Source organism: Xyrauchen texanus, chromosome 34 (assembly GCF_025860055.1).
Source record: "Xyrauchen texanus isolate HMW12.3.18 chromosome 34, RBS_HiC_50CHRs, whole genome shotgun sequence".
Taxonomy (NCBI): Eukaryota; Metazoa; Chordata; class Actinopteri; order Cypriniformes; family Catostomidae; genus Xyrauchen; species Xyrauchen texanus.
The window spans coordinates 30,516,995-30,538,880 of NC_068309.1; the positions used below are offsets into that span (position 1 = coordinate 30,516,995).

Here is a 21,886-nt window from a genome sequence, read left to right on the forward strand (position 1 = left end):
GATAACTTTTGAGGCACTTACAATGGAAGTGAATGGGGGGATTTTTGGAGGTTGAAACATATCATTTTATAAAAGCACTATTCATTCTGTTAAAATGTGTGTATAATTTGAGCTGTAAAGTTGTTTAAGTCATCATTTCTACTGTTGTTTAATGGGTTTAGGGTCACCATGGCAACAAAGTTGTAAAATTGGCTATAACTTTACAAAGATAACGTTAGTAAGTGATTTTATCACACTAAAATCATATTTACACACACATTATTTACATCTTGTGCATGGCTATACTTTTGAAACAGTGAGTATTTTAATGTTTACAGATTGGCCCCCATTCACTTCCATTGTAAGAGCCTCACTGGAACACAGATTTTTGCTATTTTTACAGAAAATGAGGGACAAATCAAAAAAGTGTTTGTGGTAATCAACAAAATGCCACAAATGCTGTTGATTGAGCTTAACTTGTATTGAACCTGGAATATTCCTTTAAAGGACTCATTGTCAAGAGTCTAAACATCCAACATAATTTAGTAGTTTATGTGCAGAAAACTCGACAAAAATGAAAATGTATCAAGAAAACAAAATCCATAGTTTTTTTTTCAATGGAACAGAGACACACATTGAAAACTAAACAAAGCTTCTGATGAAATTAAATAAAATGAAAATATATTTAAGACATAGTTCAGTTTTATAAAATGTCAGTGTGCCAATGTAAACGTTTTCTCATCTATATCTAATACAATTAGGCAACTGCATGGATGCAGAAACGCTGACTAAACTTTTGAAGTTCCATAAAGAAATGTTTAAATATCTTGCTCTTTATTATATTTTAGTGAAGATACCACATATAGTATATACAGCAATTGCTTTGATGGGGACTGCAATGTCGTGACTTCTAAACATTGAGTAAAGAAAAGGACAAATAATAAACTATAACATAAAATATGACGATGGTAATGACTAAGGTTATTATTATTATTATTAGCCAATTATTATCTTATGTAATCTCAAGTAGGCTACCCTACTTTTAACGTCGTCCACGTCGCATTGAATAGTTTTTCTATGTAAACACGCACTAGACGGACATCATCGTCCAGTTGTTTAATTCAAGTTTAAATGCCACCAAATCCAACATAGAAACCTTGACTGGGGTTTAAACTGAAGCACCTAACTCCAAACAGCCTCTTTTAACGCTCAAGTCCTTAAACCGATGCTGTGGGTGGAGGAGAGAGAGAGAGAGAGCGAGAGAGAGAGAGAGAGAGAGAGAGAGAGAGAGAGAGAGAGAGAGAGAGGATGTGGACCGCCTCTCCCGGTCCCTCCTTCAAGCCTCTGGGGCTGGTGTGCTCGTGTTTAGTTCCCTCTGATAGTCAAAAGAAGGACTCATTCCTTTGGGAAGGTACACAAATCACTCCAGTTTTAATCAGAGGCGTATCAGAGAATTGTGCGCTCCAAGGATAGCCTCTTCTTGAAAGCTTTCGTGTTTTATTTTTCTGATCTGAGGAGAAAAGTTGTTAGGGAATAATGACATTTGATAGTCTCTAAGATCTGTTTGATCCTTGTGTTCTCCTTCAGCTGGTCCCAGGACAAGACATCTTCGGAGAAGGCTGCCTTTTGTTTCCACTTTCCTTGCAAACATTGTGCGTCTTGGTGATACCAGGATTTGTTCTTGTTTTCAAACTCCCTCCAATCTGCGCGCTGAGCTGTCAGATCTCTCTCTCTCCGTCTCTCTCTCTCTTTTACGCACGGGAGGTTGGACACCTGAGAGCACTCGCGCACACCAACGTGAAGCGAGAGTGTCTGAGATCCCGTTTTGATGTTTGGGATTCAGGAGAGCATCCAAAGGAGTGGGAGTAGTTTGAAAGAGGAGCCCATCGGAGCCGGCATGAACGCAGTCCGAACATGGATGCAAGGTGCCGGGGTGCTGGATGCGAACACGGCCGCGCAGAGGTAAGATAGCCCCGGGGCTGCCCACAGCGCGATGACTCCCACAGATGCACATGTAGCCTGTTCGTGCTGCTGCCGTTTGTTTGGGGACACTTCACACGGATTTTTGAGGATTAAGCCAAAGAATCTCTTTTCTTTGTCGTTTGGTGAGCTTTGATGAGTTCCTTGGGATGCAAAGTTTGGGTATTAGTCAAAGCTCACCGCCTTTTGCATGCGGTCCCATCGTGAGGTCCCACTACAACCGGATGGATTGGCTTACTGGATTCAATAATAATAATATAATAACAATAATAATAATAATAATAACAATAATAATGTAGCTTGCACAAAAGTAGTTTTCACATGTAGCATATCACACCCCAAATGGTCAATCTGCTTGTCAATAGCACGTGTGGACAGCTCACAAATGGGGCCGATTATACATATATTATATTTCTAATTGCACATCCAAATGTAATATGTTAAAGGATGTTTTAACACGGGCTCCCTTTTGCGTGTCTTCCCCGCAGCGGAGTGGGGCTTGCCCGTGCGCACTTCGAGAAACAGCCGCCCTCAAACCTGCGCAAATCCAACTTCTTCCACTTCGTTTTAGCCCTTTATGACCGACAAGGACAACCAGTGGAAATTGAGAGGACCTCTTTTGTTGGATTTGTGGAAAAAGAAAAGGTGAGTTTACTGAAAAACATTACGGCATTGATTCTTTAAACATCAAATATGTGTTTATTTGTAGACTGTATTAAAAGGTGGATATACATTTATATAACCAGCAAACGTAAGGTTTCAAAGGTAAATTCGTGCACAATTGAAAAAAAATATATATATATATATATATATATATATATATATATATATATATATATTTGTAACCTTTTGAAATCAATAATTATATTCATTGTAATATTATCAGGGTGAATAAACATAGTTTTTTTTTTATTTATTTTTTTTTAAAGTTGATAAAAGCTGAAGTGTCAAGATATGATCAAATGTTTAATGTGCACTTTATTCATCCCAAATCTTTAAATTAAATTCTGAATTATTAATGTTAGGCTACATATGTTTGACTTTTAAACCTGTATTTTTCAACCCTCCGTATAACAGGTAAATTAAAACCCGTTACACAGCCATCTTTTTCTTTCATATATATATATTTATAGCCTAAAATATATTTTATTTGCATTTGTAATTATGCACGTGACTGATATAAATTAATTTGATTAAAAGTATCAGTAAAATACATTTTAGGCTTTATAATAGTAGCCTGTAATTTAATATTAGGCTACATAACCAAAGACGTGTTTATAATGCATTAATTTGCTCTCATTACGTTTAGTGCAATTAATGCTAGTTTTGTTGATATATGATTGACAGAAAAATAAGCTATTGTTTGTATTAAAATTGACAACATGCGTCTGCAGTCTAACTATGCCAAGTACGGGCCCATGCATTACAATTTTGTCTACTATTTTGAAACCTACTGTAATATTGTTTTTATGCCCAGGAAACAACTGGAGAAAAGACAAACAATGGAATACATTACAGACTGCAACTTCTCTACAGCAACGGTAAGACATGTTCATACTTGCGTAGCGAGCTCGAGTTTGCACACTTTCCCCATTTGCATTTCATTCCACAAAAATAGTAGCAGCAGGTGCCGTCGTCACACATCTCGATTTTTTTACTAAGACTGGCAGTGATTTAAATGAATGAGAAGAACAATCAAGATCGTTTCTGTCTGAACAATTATAAATAATCCGTGATTGACTCCTCAACATTAAATCATTTTCAAGCTCTGCAAATCAAAGACAGCTGAAATCCGTCCACTTCACAACGAGTCTGTTTCATTTCAATGCATTAATCATTTATTCAAGGGTTAAATCAATTAGAAACCTATTTCCAACCAGCAGATATTAATTGTTAATGTGTTTTTCTTCGAGCGAGTCGGAATTGCTGTGAATTGATCATGTTCAATAGTGTGTAAGATGACAGCTTGTCTATCATCTATCATGTGTTCAGTTTCTTAATAACCGCACAATGAACCAGCGGTTTGATCCTCAGATACTGTGCATCACGCTTTTGATGTGTTTAGTCATATTTTGAGAATTTATTTTATTATATTCAACCATGCAATCTCTGAGTATTTATAACCATATACATATGCTCAAGTTCATTACATATTACTTTAATAAACTATTAATTAACATTTATGACATGAGCAGGTGTTTTCAGTAGCTATTATATTTATACAAATATAATCACAAATAAAATATATGCTCTATTGAAAAATGTCTATAAAAACATTTAAGATAATTAAGATAAAGATATGCATGCATATATATAGTATATTTATCTATCTATCTATCTATCTATCTATCTATCTATCTATCTATCTATCTATCTATCTATCTATCTATCTATCTATCTATCTATCTATCTATCTATCTAATTTAAAATGCTTTCTATAGATTTCAAATGCTAAAATATATGAAACCAAAAGGAAATTGTTTTTATCTACTGTTAATGTAATTTATGTAAATGTTACATTGCACTTAGGCTACCAAATTGTGCATGTGTCGTATCAAGAGCATTATGCTTGGTGCAAGTAAAGATCTATTTATAATTAGTCTACAGATGTTGAATATATTTTTAGAAAATATCATAAAAAAACGCACGTCATGGTCTCTCGCCGCTGATATAAATGTTCTCTGTTACAGGCATCAGAACAGAGCAGGATTATTATGTACGACTAATTGACTCCATGACTAAACAGGTAAGAGCTCATCTTGTACCGTACACCATCTGCGCATGTCACCAGAAGCTAATTCATACATGTTGGGGCATTGGGACATGCTAAGGGTTGAACTGTTTGTACCCGGCACAGATGAATGTCATAGTGAAACGTGTGTGCATTTGTGTGTGAATGTGTGTAAGTGTGTCTTCTGTCAGAGGCAGTAGCACATGTTACATGCCCTGTGAGAATGGCACCATGGGATGCTCGGTGGCCTCTTTGGGACATTTTGTGCGAGACACATTGGAAAGAGTTTGCCTTGATACTGCTTTTGGTTTTTAAATCTTTTGGGGAAAATTTATTTTTGACTTACACAGATAGTAGATTATTTTGGTGACACTTTACATTAACATTCCCTTTGTTAAGGGTTTTTAAAGGGGTTTATTCATGACAAATAAGTCATTTATAATTGCATTATAAATAATTTATATACAGTTATAACAACATGCTTAAATAGATCTACTTTCATCCATTACTCGACAATAGTGAACCCTTTTACATGTTATAAATGCTTAATAACACATGTTTAACATTAGTTATCTATATACATAAAGTTCTGTATGATTTAATGGTCATCAGGCTTTATAATACAGTGTGATATATCCTGTGAATGAGCATGAAGGCCTGAGAGTGTTGGGACACCTATTGGAGTAACACCAAAATGATAACACAAATGAGTCATGGCATTACAGAAATTAATATAGCCACAAAGCGTACTGTGGCAGTATGACATAAACACTCCTTTTAATCCTACTATAATAGTCTATTTTTGCAGTGTTGTGTAAATCATGAAATAGGGCATTTGATGTTTTTGATTAAAATAAGAGTTAATAGATGTTTTATTAATATGTTATTATATACAATTAATAATAGTATTATAATATATAATAAATGCTATAATAAAATGCTCACTATATGGCAAGTATTGCATGTAAGTCGAAATGAAAGTTCATATTGTTATATCAGCTTATCAATGATTTATAATGCAGTTGTAAATGAGTTATTAGTCATTAATTAACTGCTTTATAAACCCTAAACAAAGGGAATATTAATGTAAAGTGACACCTATTTTTTGTATCAGCATACTTTGAAGTCCACATGTTGTTTACTAACTTTCCCCCAACCCTGGGTATATATAAAAAACAAGGGACATTTTAAGTACGCAAAAAAGATTATATAAATGCAAGCAGCCTAGCACTTTTTTTCATGTGTTCACACACTCAAATATATTTGTGTTGCCATTGGTGGGGTACAGATGTCATGCTTGGCTGAATTCCTCTGAACACTGTTGTTTCATTTCTAGTTATGTACATGCTAGATCTACATTATTGGTGTTGCCTGTTTCCTGTTGCCTGTTGCCTGTTTGATATTATCTTCCACCGAAGACATGTGTGGCCCAGGGCTAGTGCCGGTGTTCGGCTCGAATGGTTTATAAATAGCATTTTGTTTTGTTTTACTAAAACACTTTAGCATGTCATGGGAATGCATAGGCTGGAGATTAGCTTTTGTGAACTGTCAAAGAGTGTTCATTAAAGATAGCCCTGTTTATAAACTGCCTGCCGTAAACCAAGAAAGGCTCCACACTTGTCTTTTTACAGTTCGCTAACGGTCGCTGACTTACCTGCGGGCGCCAGCTCCCTCTCCCTCTCACCGAAGTTGCGTTGTTGGAACTTCAAAGCGCATTAAACCCCAGTATCTGCCACTTTGACAGAACTAGTCTGGCAGTATGTAGAAGAGCTGTTGTTTCTAAACTATCTGCTTTGCTTCACTTCGTGGGAGGACATGGCACTTTTAAGCGAAGTGTCGCTAGAACACTGTTTATCAGTGTCAAGTTAAAAAATAATCATCCAGACATTTCTGCTTCCCCCACACAAATCTTTTGTAGTTGTTTGCCGGCAGTTTTCATGTCAGTCTTCTCCGAATATATTTAGCACTTGTATTCATTATTTTTTGCACAGGTAATAGAACATGTGTTATAGAAGTCACAAGGAATAAGATTGCGATCCCCTTTGCTGCTGTATTGTGTGCAAGAAACTTTTGGATCTGTAGACAGCCTATGGTTAAATCATTCACTAAAGAGGTTCATTTAGAACTACACTTAAATTCCTTTCACAGATGGTATGTAAAAGTAGTGGGATGATATCAAATCCCGTTCACTGCCGCAAACGCACAAAAAACAAGATGCCTAGTCACCTTGTAAGAGCTCCAACTCAAGAGCTCTAAAAGTGACATATTTACAGCTCACACAGCTTGGTCGGCATGCGTTTTTTATTTCCTCAGGTGAATGGGAGAGAGAGAGAGAGAGAGCTCGGGATCAGATGTGGTTTCACTTAGGGGCAGTTAGAAACTGTTGAGAGGGTGAAATGAGACCTGGATACCACAGGACAGATACAGGTGTCTGGGCCCATGTTGTGGCTCTGATTAAAAACAAGCCATTCAGATCTGGCTCTCGAACTGAGAATGACGCTTGGATGAGCGATGAAGATCCTCTTCCTTTGCAGTCATTATCGGGTTACAGAAGACTAGAGTAATCTTTTGTGATGTTTTGTATACCCGTTGGCTGTCTATAATGACAGATACGTAGTCGTGAGATGCTATTTATTGGGTTGAGGAGTGAGTTAGCGAAGAGATTTTTACATTCAACTGATGTTTTTTTTGTTGTAAGCCTATCGTTTCTAAATCAAAGTGATGACAACTGCAAATCGCAAACGTTGCTAAAGCGTTTTCCAATGCTAGTGAGGCTACTATACTTGCAGACAATCACGCTGCTTATGTTATGGTGGTGGAAATGGAACTACAGTAGCTTAAGCAGGGTGTACTTTAATTAGTGTTTTGATTTGCTGTTAGGACTCTTGGAGTGGTTACAGAGCCAATCTTCTGTAGCAGGAGTGATTTACTGATGCAACCACACAAACTGTTGCATAAATATGCTTGTTTTTTGGTTGTTACTGTCCCTGCCCACTAATTTGATTAAACAAATATGAAAACACTTAGTGTTGTGCATGTTAAGTTATATAGTTAATTTAAATAATGTGTGCATTGTAGGTGCCATGGCCTAGCAGTTAGGACATGTGCTTTGAAAATTTTAGCTGTGGTGCTCATGCGGACAATGCAGGTTTGAATGTGGTTTGCATCATTTGCTAATTCTGTTCGTCACTCTTCTCCATATCAATAGCCATGTTTCCACTGTTGGGCCAAATGAGGGCATGCTAGTGCTTGCCAGGGCCAGTTGTTTTCCTACTGTCACTTTCGGGACTTCATCTTGCCTTCTCTGGCTTTCTTGAGTCACGTCAGAGGGTCAGCACCAAAATTGCTCAGCTTGCGAAGTTGTGTATCCAGCGCACAACAATACAGGTTTGGGAAAATTTTAAAAACTGCAGGTAAAGTTCAAATCCAAAAATCCATTAAAATGGACAAAGCGGTGCCTAAATGAAGAACTTTTCATGGTTCGAGATAATGGACGGTGTTCTGGGACATCATCCCGCTTTTAGTGGAGGGACCATTCAGGACACGATGGTAGTTACAGTTGGTGAGTTGTCAACGATAACTTGTCTTGCTAGCTAGCTAATGTTTACATATGATATAAACTCAATATTCTAGATAACTAGATAACATGATACCTCAGCTTGAGCTTCCCTCTTGCTTCTGAAATTGGCTCGGTGTATGATGTTGGCTCCAGGGCGGCGTGTTAAGGGGGGATTTATGGTAACGCTGTGGGGCTATTGGCCTGATGTTGGGAATGCAGATCGATTTTGGTCTTGCGGCTCAAGGTCCAAGGCTTCTAGCCCCTGCTGACCAGTTGATGGCCCTGACTTGCACTGGCCCGATAGTGGAAAAGAAGCTACTTTCACCCTGTAAAAAGTAGTAATCTGCAATTGTTACCTTAAGGAGCTATTTCTACCTGATCTAACCCTTAAAATGTGTAACCTAATGTATTCTGGTAGATTCAGTGATGTTAAATGATAGTTTTGACTGGAATCAAAACAGTTAATTTAGACATTACCACATAAAGCATGTTTAGGTTAACAGTTTTTTTTAAGTGTAGTCCAATCTAGGGATGGGCATTTCGCATAATTTTGTAGTCGAGTACTCTAACACATAAAAAGCGAGTAATCGATGACTTGAAATTTGGAATTTAAGTTCAGCCTTCAACCTTTGAACCTGTTTTTCTTGTGAAGAAATGAGCACTATGCATAAACAATCTTAGGTGTCATTTTGACAGTTGAATTTTCAGAAATTTCAGCGGCGACACATCTGATGAACACAGTGAAACTACTGTACATGCCCCCCATTTTCCTCCACCATCTTTCCTAAACGTTTGTTTTCTCTCTCATTCATACCTGAATTTCACAGATTGTTTCTGTAATCAAGGTGATTTTTATGTTATCCATTCTTAATTTGCAGAGACAACTATAAGTAAGCCATACCTAGGTTGATTTACCCCAAAAAGTTTAAACATTGTGGTTCTATCAAAACTGATGTGTTCGTTTGAGCATCCAATGTGTGCTGTATGTTGGCTCAACCAATGATGCATGTTTGGGGTGTTTATCCGTCCAATGGAAGATGAGGGGATTGGTCGGGAAACCTTTAATTTTTGCAATTCCACATGGGGGTAGTGGTAATGTTACCTGTTTGAAAAGAGTCATTATTTTTGCAATTCCGCATGGTGACGCTAGAAGTACAAAAATACACTACCCTTTTCACTCGGCTCTTAATCCATTTTCTATCCCAGGGTTGTTCATCAGGGGGTCCATGGACTTTCAATCCACCAACAACCCCTGCTCTATTCTTCCTTGCATTAATCACTCTTTTCTTTATGCCCTTGTTTCTTTCTCTCGTCTCTTGCGCTGTCTAGAACTCTCTCAGAATTCTGTTAGCTGTCTCTCCCCACCCATCTCGTCCCTCCTCTTCTCCTGTCTGTCTGCCCAAATCCTGATCTCTCTTCCGTTTCTCTTGTTTTTCAGGCTTTATGTCTGAACAGCTGATCAGGGGTGGGGTGGGATACTGATTTCTGTTTGCGAACGCTTCTATGTGTGTGGGAGAACAAAGGGTGAAATCACTGCCAAGACAGCACCTCTTTAAAGGTAGCCCAGTGGCCTGGGAAAAAAGGCAGCCGTGTTCTTAATGGCATGCTAACAGATGATGCCAACTGTGTAGGAAGTGAGTTTCCATGTATTTATAGCATCTTGTTTACTTGCCTTCGATTTCAGGCGTCACATCAAAGCCATTGAGGAAAACGGCGGATGAAATATGAAAAGTGTGCTTGGCGAGATGAAATATGTATTACAAGGCATATGAACGCTACATGCGTATAAATGTGGCTCTCTTCCTGCCCTAAATATGCTTGCAATGTTAGTCACATTTCAAATTTGAATCATTGATGTTCCCTCTACATCAAAAAGGAACTATTTCCGGGGTTTATCACAGCACTTCCTGCTCTTTGATTTTTCTTGCTGATAAAAGTAGCCAAGGCATATGAAAGTTATCAAGATTCCACACTTTAAGAGCCAGTAACCCAATATTTCCTTTTGAAGAGCTCTTAATGTAAACAAAATACACAAAGGCTAATTAATCTTGTATATGAGTCACTTCCAGTTGTTTGACTAGACTACATTTAACAGAGAAGAATATCAAAACTTGTTGTTAAAGTCAATGTAATATGCCATCCACAACCCATTTTATTTCCATAATGTGACATATATCTGAGGGAAACATGATATTCAATGAGAAAATGTTTTTGGGCGGCACTTGATTTAAATGCATCGATAATTTATCGGAACATTAAAAGTGGGTGTTACATACCAGAACAGAGCTATTCAGCCGTGATGTCAGTTTGTAGGTGAATCCAGAAGAGAATTCCCCATGTGTTCCCTCTGGATTTTCCTATAGGTTTTTACAAGGTTTTTTTTTTACTTGTGTGTAAAATCAGGTCTGAGTTAAACATTACTTGATGATTCGTGGACGATTTGTTCTACAGCATAAATTAAATGTGAATTTTGACATTTGAGGTATGAAAGTGTGTAATTTATGTTGTAGAACAAAACATCCACATATCGTCAAGTAATGTTTACCACAGACCTTATTTTACACTCAAGTTCAAAAGCCCCATTATAAAAACTCATAGGAAAATCCAGAGGGAACACATGGTGAATTCTCTTCTGGGTTTTTCGACTACAACCTGAACAGCTCTGTGGAGCCAGGTAATTGAAGGGGAGGCTTTGAGAAAGTAAGCAACATTCCTAACGTCATCTGAAAAGTAAAAAGTCGTTTCAGGAGCATGCAGAGCAAGTTATTGCATTTTGATCAAAGATTATTAAGACAAACATGTTTTTTATTTGGTACAATATGCACCAATGAATTGTGCACAATAAGACCAGGAATGTGTATTTAGAAAGTAAATAGGATCAGTCGATTTTAATTGTATACCAGAATAACATTATTATGTTACATACATAATAAATATAATTTAATGTACATTATTACATATGTTCAAAATAATTTTGACTAGTCACTTACAGTGGAAGTGAATGAGGACAATTTTAGGAGGGTTTAAAGGCATAAATGTGAAGCTTCTAATTTGATAAAAACACTTACATGAATTCTTCTGTTAAAACTTGTGTATTATTTGATCTGTAATGCTATTTAAATCGTAAATGTTATGGCCTTTTAAAGGTTTTAGGGTTTTAGGCTTTACGGCATTACGTCATCATGCCAAGTTGTAAAATTGGATGTAACATTACAGTAATGTTATCACACTAAAATCGTGTTAAAACCCATTTTGTTTACATCTTGGGGCTATACTTTTGAAACCCCATTGACTTCCATTGTAAGTTCCTCACTGTGACTCAGATTTATGCTTTTTTTCTAGAAAAGGAGGGACAAGTCGAAATTAATTTATGTGGTAATCAACATTACGCCATAAATACTGTCGATTGAGCTTGACTTGCATTGAACCCGGAATATTCCTTTAATCTGTTTCAAGTGGAGGAATACTGCTGTCCCTGAACACAGCTCAAAGCCAGAATGTGCTAAGATAGATTTGGTGTGTAAAGATAGAAATGTGAAGCAGGTCTTTGGGCTGGCAGACAGTGATGCATGCTGTGTACTTCTAGAAGACCTTGGCCCCCATTCGCTCAAAGTGAAAGAAAACCATCTGAACAAATGTTCTGAACTTGCCAGCTCCAGCATTGGCTTTAACAACATCACTTTTCAGAGCCTTTTTATAATGTAAAGTACATCTGAAAGACATCAAATAATGAGGCAATATATCAGTTGTCTCTGGAAATTTCTCCATTACAATTATCCTTTTAAAAGTCGAAATAAAAACTTTGCGTTTAAGACTTTTTTTCTTGCTTGTTTCAGCTTAAAGGTATTTGACACATATGAAACTATATTGTTATAATTTACTTGCCCTTATGTCATTCCAAATCTGTAGGAAAGATCAACATGAACATTCTTTAGAATTAGTCTATTTGGGTTCCACAGACGAAAGAAACCAAATAGGTTTGGAATGACACAAGGGCAAATAAATGATGAATGAATTATTTTTGGGTGAACTCTCCCTTTACGGTCAATGTGACAAACTTTCAATTCTAGACAGGTTTACTGAATTACACCTCCATTACATGGCAGAGACTAATGGCTGTATGTAACAGGACAGATTTGCTGCCAGTCGGTTTGCCTCAGAACGAGATCCCAGAATCTTAGCAAGGTGAGATGCTTGGCATAGTTAAACGTGGCACTGGTTGGAATGGCATACCATGTCCAACTTGGACGAAAGGCTTTGCCAGCCAACCAGGCAGTATTGTGTTTTGTGTTAAGGAGGGGTGAGAGCAAAGTCGAGAAAATACAGGAGAAAATTGGGGGGACTTACCAGATGGTGCAACGTGCTCCAGTCTGGCATCCCAACTGCTCTCTCGCACCCATCTCCTTTCCCCACCGCCCCGTGCCGCTCACAACAGCATGTTTGGCATGTCATATGACAGGGTAGGTGGTATGCCAGTGAAGGCATAGGCACTTTACATTTTTAGTGAGAGATGCAAAAACGAACGCTAATGAAATAATGGAGGTGACTCCTTTAGTTGTTAATGGTAAATACAGACTTTGGATAGAAGAGTAGTGTTACAACAAAACATCAGCAATTCAGCAAAAGAAGGACAAAAGTTCTACTGCTGAAATCGGATCACTGCCCCCAGTGGCCAAACCTGGAAGTGTTGTGAGATAAAATGTCCACAGAGTGGCGCCAAAATTGAGTTGATGTAATACAGACAGCAGGAATGTAAATTTTATTAACCCTACGACAATTTAAACAACTCTTTTTTTACTACCCAATTTGGAATGCCCAATTCCCAATGTGCTCTCTAAGTCCACGTGGTGGCGTAGTGACCCGCCTCAATCCGGGTGGCAGAGGACGAATCTCAGTTGCCTCCGCATTTGAGACGTCAATCCGTGCATCTTATCACATGGTTTGTTGAGCATATTACCATGGAGATGTAGCGTGTGTGGAGTCTTCACGCTATTCTCTGTGGGATCCACTCACCACGTGCCCCACCGAGAGTGAGAACCACATTATAGGGACCACGAAGAGGTTACCCCATGTGACTCTACCCTCCCTAGCAACCGGGCCAATTTGGTTGCTTAGGAGACCTGGCTGTAGTCACTGTAGTCATTCGAACTTGCAACTCCAGGTGTGGTAGTCAGCGCCTTTACTCACTGAGCTACCCAGGCCCCAATTTAAACAACTTCAATAGGAAGGTTAATTGGGGTTAATGATTGACCAATAGCTCAGATCCTTTTTTCTAAATCCTTGTAGGTGCTAACTGTGATTTTTGTTTTGTTTTATCTTTTCAAAGCCCATCATCTATGAAGGTCAAGATAAGAACCCGGAGATGTGCCGTGTGCTTCTGACTCATGAAATCATGTGCAGGTGAGACTTTGTTTATAACACTGTGTCCTTAGTTGTGACACAACCCGTTTCCAAAGTAATTTTTCTGTTGTCTGCATGATACAACACAATCACCCCTTAGAACATATTTGATGCTTAAAAATTTGATTAACTGGTTTTAACAAACACAGTTTTCTTCCCTTAGTAAACATATTGAAACAGGAAGTTGGGGTGGTACATATTGAAGGGCCTTTTTTTCAAATAGCCAATATCCTTTAGTTTATGACACAGTGGGACACCATGATTTGATACTTTCTATTGCTTGTTGGGGGCAGGTGGTATTAGTGGGAGAAAATGGTCACATTTCAATACCAACTTTTAGGAGTACACTGGCATAAAGATGAGCCCCTAGACAAGGTGTAATAGTCACAAAAAATATATTTTCATTTTATGGGGTATATCTATATGGAGCGGGATTTTGGACCAATAAGATTTCACTGTGAGTGGGGCTACACAGCACAACTTGACAGAAATAGAAACCAATCGGCCAAAAAAAGTGCTCTATGCAATATTGTATATACTCTCATGGGAATTGATTCAGTACCACAACAAAATAGTAGAGGGTAGATAGAGCTCATTTCATACTGATACTATCCAGGTCAAACCCACAAACCCCTAGTGATCAAGAGCAGGAACAAAACAAGTAGAAGATGACTTTATCTATCAAATATGATGTATTTAATTAACATCCAAAGATGAATTTGTTTAAATGTAGGTTGTGATGATCGACTCATGGCTATTTTTAGTGGTATTTTAACAGAGCAGCCCACCCCTGAACACCCACATGAATATCACCCTGATGCCTGGTTAATTAGGACAAGTAGAAACTCATTACTCAATCTGAAATTTCAGTCTGCTCCGCTAACAAATGTTCCCTGCCTCACGTGGCATCTATGAAAAATATGCCAGGGCTTTACCAGCAACACGCATCACGCAAAAAAAGTAGATTTTGTGTAGAGCAGGGTTTTTATAGCTTACAGTTTTTTATTTTCGAATTTTCTCATTGTATATTGCGCTTTGTTCACAAAAATTGCCTGGCGCTATTTTGCTATTACCGCCAAATGAAAGAAGGCATGTAAAATGTATTTTATTTAAAATAAATGTTTGTGAACTTATTCAGCTTATCATATCAAATGATGGAGAAGAGCGTTATAACCTGGCATATATCCAGATGTGCGGGGTGGTCAAGCACACGTTCTGCATGTTTAAGAGATGATTCAGCTGTCTGGATCACAGTGATCATGTACAGTCCCGACAGGGTGGGTCAAATATGGTGGTCTGCGGCATCCTACTCTGTATAGCGCACGTGCAAATTGAGTTCAGCAGTGATTTTGTGGGAACGTTTGTGACTTTTCCTGATCTGCATCATTTATTTTGTAAATCGTGAGCTAAACAATCGCAGAGAGCACGTACACAGATCTACCAAATGCTTTATTCCACCACTGTAGACAATCATCCCCAATCCTCCTTAATAATACTTCTCAGTGCTTTTATCATTTGTAACCAAACTTATTGAACACATAAGCTATGATTAAAACCTACAAATACAAATCCAGAGCCATTACAGCAAGCTGTTATTCTTATTAGGAATCTGACTTCAGAACATCCACAAATTATATCATATTCATCAACAAAAATGCAGACCACAAAGTGAGAGTACTAGACAGTACTAGAGAATACATGCACTGCTGCAGCCATTGATGACAGGAAAAATACTCATCTTTCATATTATGTTGACAGTGAATCTAAACTTCTTTCCAAGCACTGAATTTTTAGAAGCTATTTTTGTGAGAATAATAATGCATAAATAAATAAAGATAATCTATAAGTAAAGATTCCTTACACATTCGTCAATCACTTAATTCATTTTATACAATCTATTCTTATTATACACAAACACATAGACACACACACACACACACACACACACACACACACACACACACACACACACACACATACACACAAACACGCTGAAGCCAATTATAATTAAACACAGACAAAATTATGCATCCAGATGAGATCAAGTCTGTTATAGGCTGCGCAAACCACACGCGGATATCACGGAAACAGAAACGGAGGAGTGTGTGATTGTGTGTGTGTGTTTTGGGAAGACTGTGGCTTCATGAGGACTAGTCAGAGACTTCACTAGGTTTTCTTCCTCACAAATAGTAATCAGAGAAACTATATAAAAAAATATACAAAAATGAAAATAATATAATGATGCACTCATTACCAGATTATCAAACAATTCATATGTATAATCATAAACCCCTGCAGATAGAGTCCAGACATCAGAAAAGTCTCAGTCTAGAAAAGTTTTTTTGGGGGGAAATAAGCTTGTGTTACAGATGTGACAAAAATGTACACAAGGTTTTGGAAGACCACACACACTTTTTAAAAACTTTGAAATGCAAAATCCAGAAATAATAAAAGCCACAGAATTTAGAAGGTTTGGCACTCCTAAGAACATGTCATTTACATTTATTTTTTCATTGTCATTGTCATTGGGGGTTCAAAAATGTCATTCTAGTCTACTAAGCATTACCAATCATGGGTTTCAAGTGTCATTGCTGTGAACTACTGTAATTACCACCCTTGGGGGGCCCTTTCCCAGCTTGGGGCCCCAGGCAATTGCCTGCCTTGCCTGTCCCGTAGGCCCGACTCTGTTTAAAAATAGCACAGTTGGCTGAAAGAACTTGCGTTTGTGCTCAAAACAGCAAGACCCAGAGCAGCTAAATGAAACAGAATGGCTTCTCCTTTTCCAAGTTATAACTTGACACTGCGTCTTTTGACATGAGATATGTATCAAGCAGTCAAAGATGTCTGTTTAAACCATGAATATACACAAAAATAATCCAGAATAGTCCAGATATGTCCCCTTTTGGTGTTCAGGAGTAGTGAGGCCACTCTAGGCCTGTTTGTCCAAGGATGCAATGATTTTAAGTAGCCATTTTTTTTTGCTGTAGAGGCAGTCATGAATTAATGTACCATTAGTTACGTAGGGTAGTCACGGAGGTAGAGAAGTTTTCGGAGTTTTGCGTACATTTGAATTATTTCTTTAGTTCTGTATTTTTGTGTGCATTTATAACTTTAGTGTGGTTTTCAATTTTTTGCGTGCTTTTATACTGTAAGTTTAGTTTTTGTATTTTAGCATACATTTAAATTATTTGTTTAGTTCTGTACTTGTGTGTACATTTATAACTTCAGTGTTGTTTTAAATTTTTTGCGTACACTTATACCTTTAGGTTAGTTTTAGAATTTTTGCGTACATTTACCTTTTTTATTTTATTTTTGTATTTTCAACATACATTTATAGTTTAAGTTTAGTTTTAGTACATTTGTGTACGTTAATAGTTTCTGTTTAGTTTCGTACTTTTGTGCACATCTATAGTCTCTAGTCGAACATTTGCATAAATTTAAAGCTTCAGTTTAGTTTTCATACTTTTGCCCTCATTTATAGTTTCAGTTTAGTTTTTGTACATTTACGCACATTTCAAGTTTCAATTCAGTTTTGATAGTTTGCCTGCATTTGTAGCTTCATTTTAGTTTTCGTATTTTTGAGTATATTTATAGTGTCAATTTAGTTGAAAACTAAATAATTTTCAATGATAGTTTTCATCTTTGTAATATTTGAGGTTATGATAATAACCTCTGTGTACACACTTCCTCAATACCAAAAAAAATCAATAAAAAAAATCACAGGAATATTTTACCGTTACAATGGACAGTCAATTTATGTGCAATCAATTGAGGTCCCCATCCCCCTACCAGCCAATTTGACTCTGTGTGTGTGTGTGTGTGTGTGTGTGTGTGTGTGTGTGTGTGTGTGTGCATGTCTGTATGTGTACGTTCAAACACTGCAGCAATTATAAGCAGAAAATTAGACTGTTCACTATAAATCAGCTCCACTAATTGCCACACACCACCATTAGCCATATGGTGCCATGTCAGCTTGCAAATGTGGGACAAAAGTGCTTATTCCTCTCATTTTAACAAACTGGGGGGAGAAACGAAGACAAGGTTCTGGAAATGTGTTTCAGGATGTGGTTTGTCATGAAACTGGCCAAAATGATTCTTCTAAAGATTAAAGTTGTCATAACACAAATCCCATGTCATGAATCAAAGCGATCATAGAAAGGCTGAGATGTGTGATGGTAGTCACGTTCCAACGTTGACAGCTCCGACTATATCCTGTTAATTGCATGAACCGATTTGGATTCCATTTCTTCAAAAGCAGCACCAGGAAGGAAGCGTTAAGATCTAAGATGTGATTTCCTTTGGGTGTCCTACGGGAGGAACTTGAGGTTATCAGGAAAAAGTTAATAACCTTCCACACCTCCCAATAAGCTGATATAGGCATATAAAAATGAGCAGTGGTTGCTAAGGCAAGCATTGTACTATTGTGCTTACAAACTCCTAACCTTAATGGGATAGTTCACCCCAAAACTTTAATTATTTCATCATTTACTCAACTTCATGTGGTTCCAAACCAGTTTGATAATGTTAATACCCATTTTATCAGAAACTCCCTGGCAAACACACATTTTCTTAAAAAAACATAAAAAACTTGTATGTTTTAATGATATTTGTTTGAGTGTGTGCATTTCAATACTCAAGGTTCTATGTATTAGGAAAGGCTATAGAGCTAAACTCTGTCTCCCATGGATGCTACCAGATTTGATTGTTAGGGTCTTACAAATCTTGTTCCTGCACTGTACAAATACACATACACATAGATACACAAACACACACACATATCCAATGCTCTCCCTTGTTCCAGTCCTTTGGGAGGACACTGACCTAGTTGAGGAAGCCTTGCAGAAGGAGGGGCAAACATGTTGGCTTCTAAAGAAAGACATTCATCATGCATACCTGACGAATATAAGGTGTATTATATAAGTAGCATCCCACAAGATTCCTTATAAATAAGCACAGTACATCTCAAGATACCATCTTGTCAATGCTTATAGTCAATGAATGAATGGATGATAAAGTCTAATGAGACGTCTAAAATTGTCGTTTGAGAAAACAGGGGGCTGAGGTAATAAGAGAAAGAGTTTAACATGAGGGTGGAAACAGAGGGAGTTGTGGGATGAAGAGAAATCGAAGGGGGAAGGACAATGCCAAGGGTTTCATGTGACAGTTTTGTCCCCAGCACTTATTCAGTGTCCTTCTGCCATCTGTGTGGTGGAAATATGATGCCGGTGGTCTCTCCAAAGCACTGCTGAAGCCCCTCACACACCTTAAAAGGATAGTACACCCAAAGAGGAAAATTACATCATCATTTACTCACCTTCATGTTGTTCCAAGCCAGCATGACTTTCTTTCTTCTGTGGAACTCAAGAGGAGATGTTAGGCACAATGTTAGACTCAGTCACCATTCACTTACATTGTATATATTTATCTATACAATGAAGTATAGACGTATGGAGTGCATTTCCCAAAACCATTGTTAGCCAAGTATGGTTGCAAGTTTCAGCATTACCAACATAGTTCAATGATTTGGTCTTTCCCCAAACCGTGGTTCCAAAGAACATTCGCAAACAGCAAACAACCTGTGATTGGAAGCATAGTTCCTTGTTAGTTTGTTGTGTGGGCATCATTTCACTTTGCAGATGCTTCTATATCTTTCATTCTGTCAAGACTTTAACCATGTTTATGTTCTTACACTGGGTTTTGCAGAAACAGCATTCAGAAATGTCATGAAAATGCAAATGGAGACGATTAAAGGCTGTTAATTGAAACGCTTAATCACACACGGCTTCTGTTTATGTGTCCATGTTAGCACATTAGTGCCGTTCTGGTTTTTGAAAATTGTGCATATGCGTATATGCTCAAATGCGCAGGGGGAATCCCAAAGTCTATAAAGGGAATCCCCACTATAGTAGCACAATGTATCTGTCGCATTTATATTGTACATGCAGCTTTCATGTCTTCAGCAGCTTTTGTGCTTTAAACAGCTTTCTGGTTGTAAAACAGTTAAAGGATGGGCAAGGAGGAGGCAAGAACCGGCTTGTCAACATAAATAATAATTTAATAAGAAACTTAAAACACAACATAAACAAACACACATGCGGACATGCCCGTAATTCTCTCTGTCTCTCGAACCATCGTCACCGGCCGCCTTTATCCCTCGCGCGCCTCATCAGGCCGATTGGGGACCGGGCGCGCGATATTCCGACCCGCCCCCCTCCGCTCCACACTCCTCCCAGCGTTATCTCAGGCCGGGGTGCCACCGGCATGACGTACACCCCCCCATCCCTGGGGCGGGGTGTATCTTGCGTCCCGCGTGGTCATCCCCGTCTTCCTCGCCCTGGGAGGTGACAGGAGGGGAAAACAACAAAACAAAATAGGCGAGGGAAAAGGCCAACACGGTGCGACAGGGAGAGAGAGAGGAGAGAGAGAAAAAGCTCACTCACCGGTTCTCTGATGTACCGTCACGTGGTCCTCGAACACTCCTCCACACTCAGGCGAACCGGAGCGAAACCGTCGACCCCCAGCAGGCAGAACGCGCCTCCGCTTTTCTGGCGGCAAATGGGGACACTCCTCCGCCCCTGGCAGCGGCTCTACCGCTCCGGGCGGTCGGAGAGTTTCTTCCCTCCTCCCCTCGCAGACGGCGGTCTTCCCTCGACCCCTCCGCGTCTCTGGGGACGGCAGGGCACTCCTCCGCCCCCGGCAGCGGCTCCCTCGCTCCAGGCGGTCGGGGTATCCAGTCCCCACTTGCCCCGCAGACGACGGCTGTACCCCGCATCCGGGCAGTCGGGCTACTCCGTCACCCGGCAGATGGCAGCGGCGCTCCCCTGGGTGGACGGCAGTGTTGAGGACTCTGCGACGGGCATCCCTCCTCCCTCCCGGATTTTGGCACCAATGTAAAACAGTTAAAGGATGGGCAAGGAGGAGGCGAGAACCGGCTTGTCAACATAAATAATAATTTAATAAGAAACTTAAAACACAACATAAATAAACACACATGCGGACTTGCCCGTAATTCTCTCTCTCTCGAATCATCGTCACCGGCCACCTTTATCCCTCGCGCGCCTCATCAGGCCGATTGGGGACCGGGTGCTCGATATTCCGACCGGCCCCACCCCCCTCCGCTCCACACTGGTGTACCTGTAAAAGAGCTATTATAATTTCATATCCACAGAAGTATTACTCCTGCCCCTGCATATCATCTTAAACAATAGCTCTATATTGTCAAACCCACATGGTTCAAACAATGGATAGGCGACATACTTACAATGATTTCGGGAAACAGTCATGACTAGCTAGTTAATTTCTCAAATGATACATCATGCTATGGTGGTTAAACAGTGAGTTATGTAGTAGTACGGGAAACACACCCCTGGTCTCATAGACTCATGTTACAATAAGTACATTTTTGCTAAATGATTTTTATGTGGCTTGTTGTATGTATCAAGTTTTCTATAATATTAATATTAACACTAGAGATGCTACAACAACGACTTTTATTCACTTTCAACATAAATCACACGCACATGATCAGTTCATAAACACTTAATTTTCACCCTGTTCCTCCCAGAAATCTATCTTATGACATCTTAAAGTTATAGTTTTACTATAGCACGTTTACATTCGCATTACATAACCAACTACATTTACAAGCGAATCAAGTAAAACAGTAGCTTAACCGGAGTATGACTCCTGAAGAACATGTGAGTCAACACTGAAGGTATCATAGAAACACTACTAAATGACATGATGGTTTCAGCAATTGTGTTTTTCTTGTCATATTTGTAAAACTACAGGTTAGGTTTATGATTTAGGACATGGAGGTACGTTTGTTGATTTAAAACTTGATAGATCATTAACCTTAAAAATCTCATTTGTTTGGGAGAATTTGTAAGGAACCGTGTAACATAATTATAAGTCATAATTATATGTAAGTATACATAATAAGTCGCATAATTTTCCTGTGATCAGGTTGTTTTTAACAGATTTTTTCTCTCTGCTTTTCCCCTGGCCTTGCTTCCCTTCAGTCGTTGTTGTGACAAAAAGAGTTGTGGGAACCGTAACGAGACGCCCTCTGATCCCGTCATCATCGACAGGTAGGATATCTCTCCCTCATTAACACTTTCTTACACTGTTTGTGTGTCTGTGTTTGTTCCTGAAAGTGTTTAATACTCTGTTTCATTGTTATCATCATACACCATTTGAGGGTGTGGTTGACGTTGCTTTTGAAGTTGTTCTCAGGA

The 21,886-nt window shown here is 38.7% G+C and overlaps 1 protein-coding gene across 3 annotated transcripts in view; it reads left to right on the forward strand.

The window, feature by feature from the left end:
- Window positions 1–1,369: 1,369 nt before the first annotated feature.
- The window catches only part of LOC127627686 (transcription factor COE1-A-like), a 163,002-nt gene continuing 142,485 nt past the window's right edge, over window positions 1,370–21,886 (forward strand). For all 3 annotated transcript variants that reach the window (XM_052104174.1, XM_052104176.1, XM_052104175.1), the window contains exons 1-6: window positions 1,370–1,941; window positions 2,448–2,604; window positions 3,437–3,500; window positions 4,650–4,705; window positions 13,576–13,649; window positions 21,671–21,739. In XM_052104174.1, coding sequence (XP_051960134.1) covers window positions 1,808–1,941; window positions 2,448–2,604; window positions 3,437–3,500; window positions 4,650–4,705; window positions 13,576–13,649; window positions 21,671–21,739 — 554 coding nt within the window. In that variant the 5' untranslated portion in view covers window positions 1,370–1,807. The remainder of the gene's footprint in view (window positions 1,942–2,447; window positions 2,605–3,436; window positions 3,501–4,649; window positions 4,706–13,575; window positions 13,650–21,670; window positions 21,740–21,886) is intronic.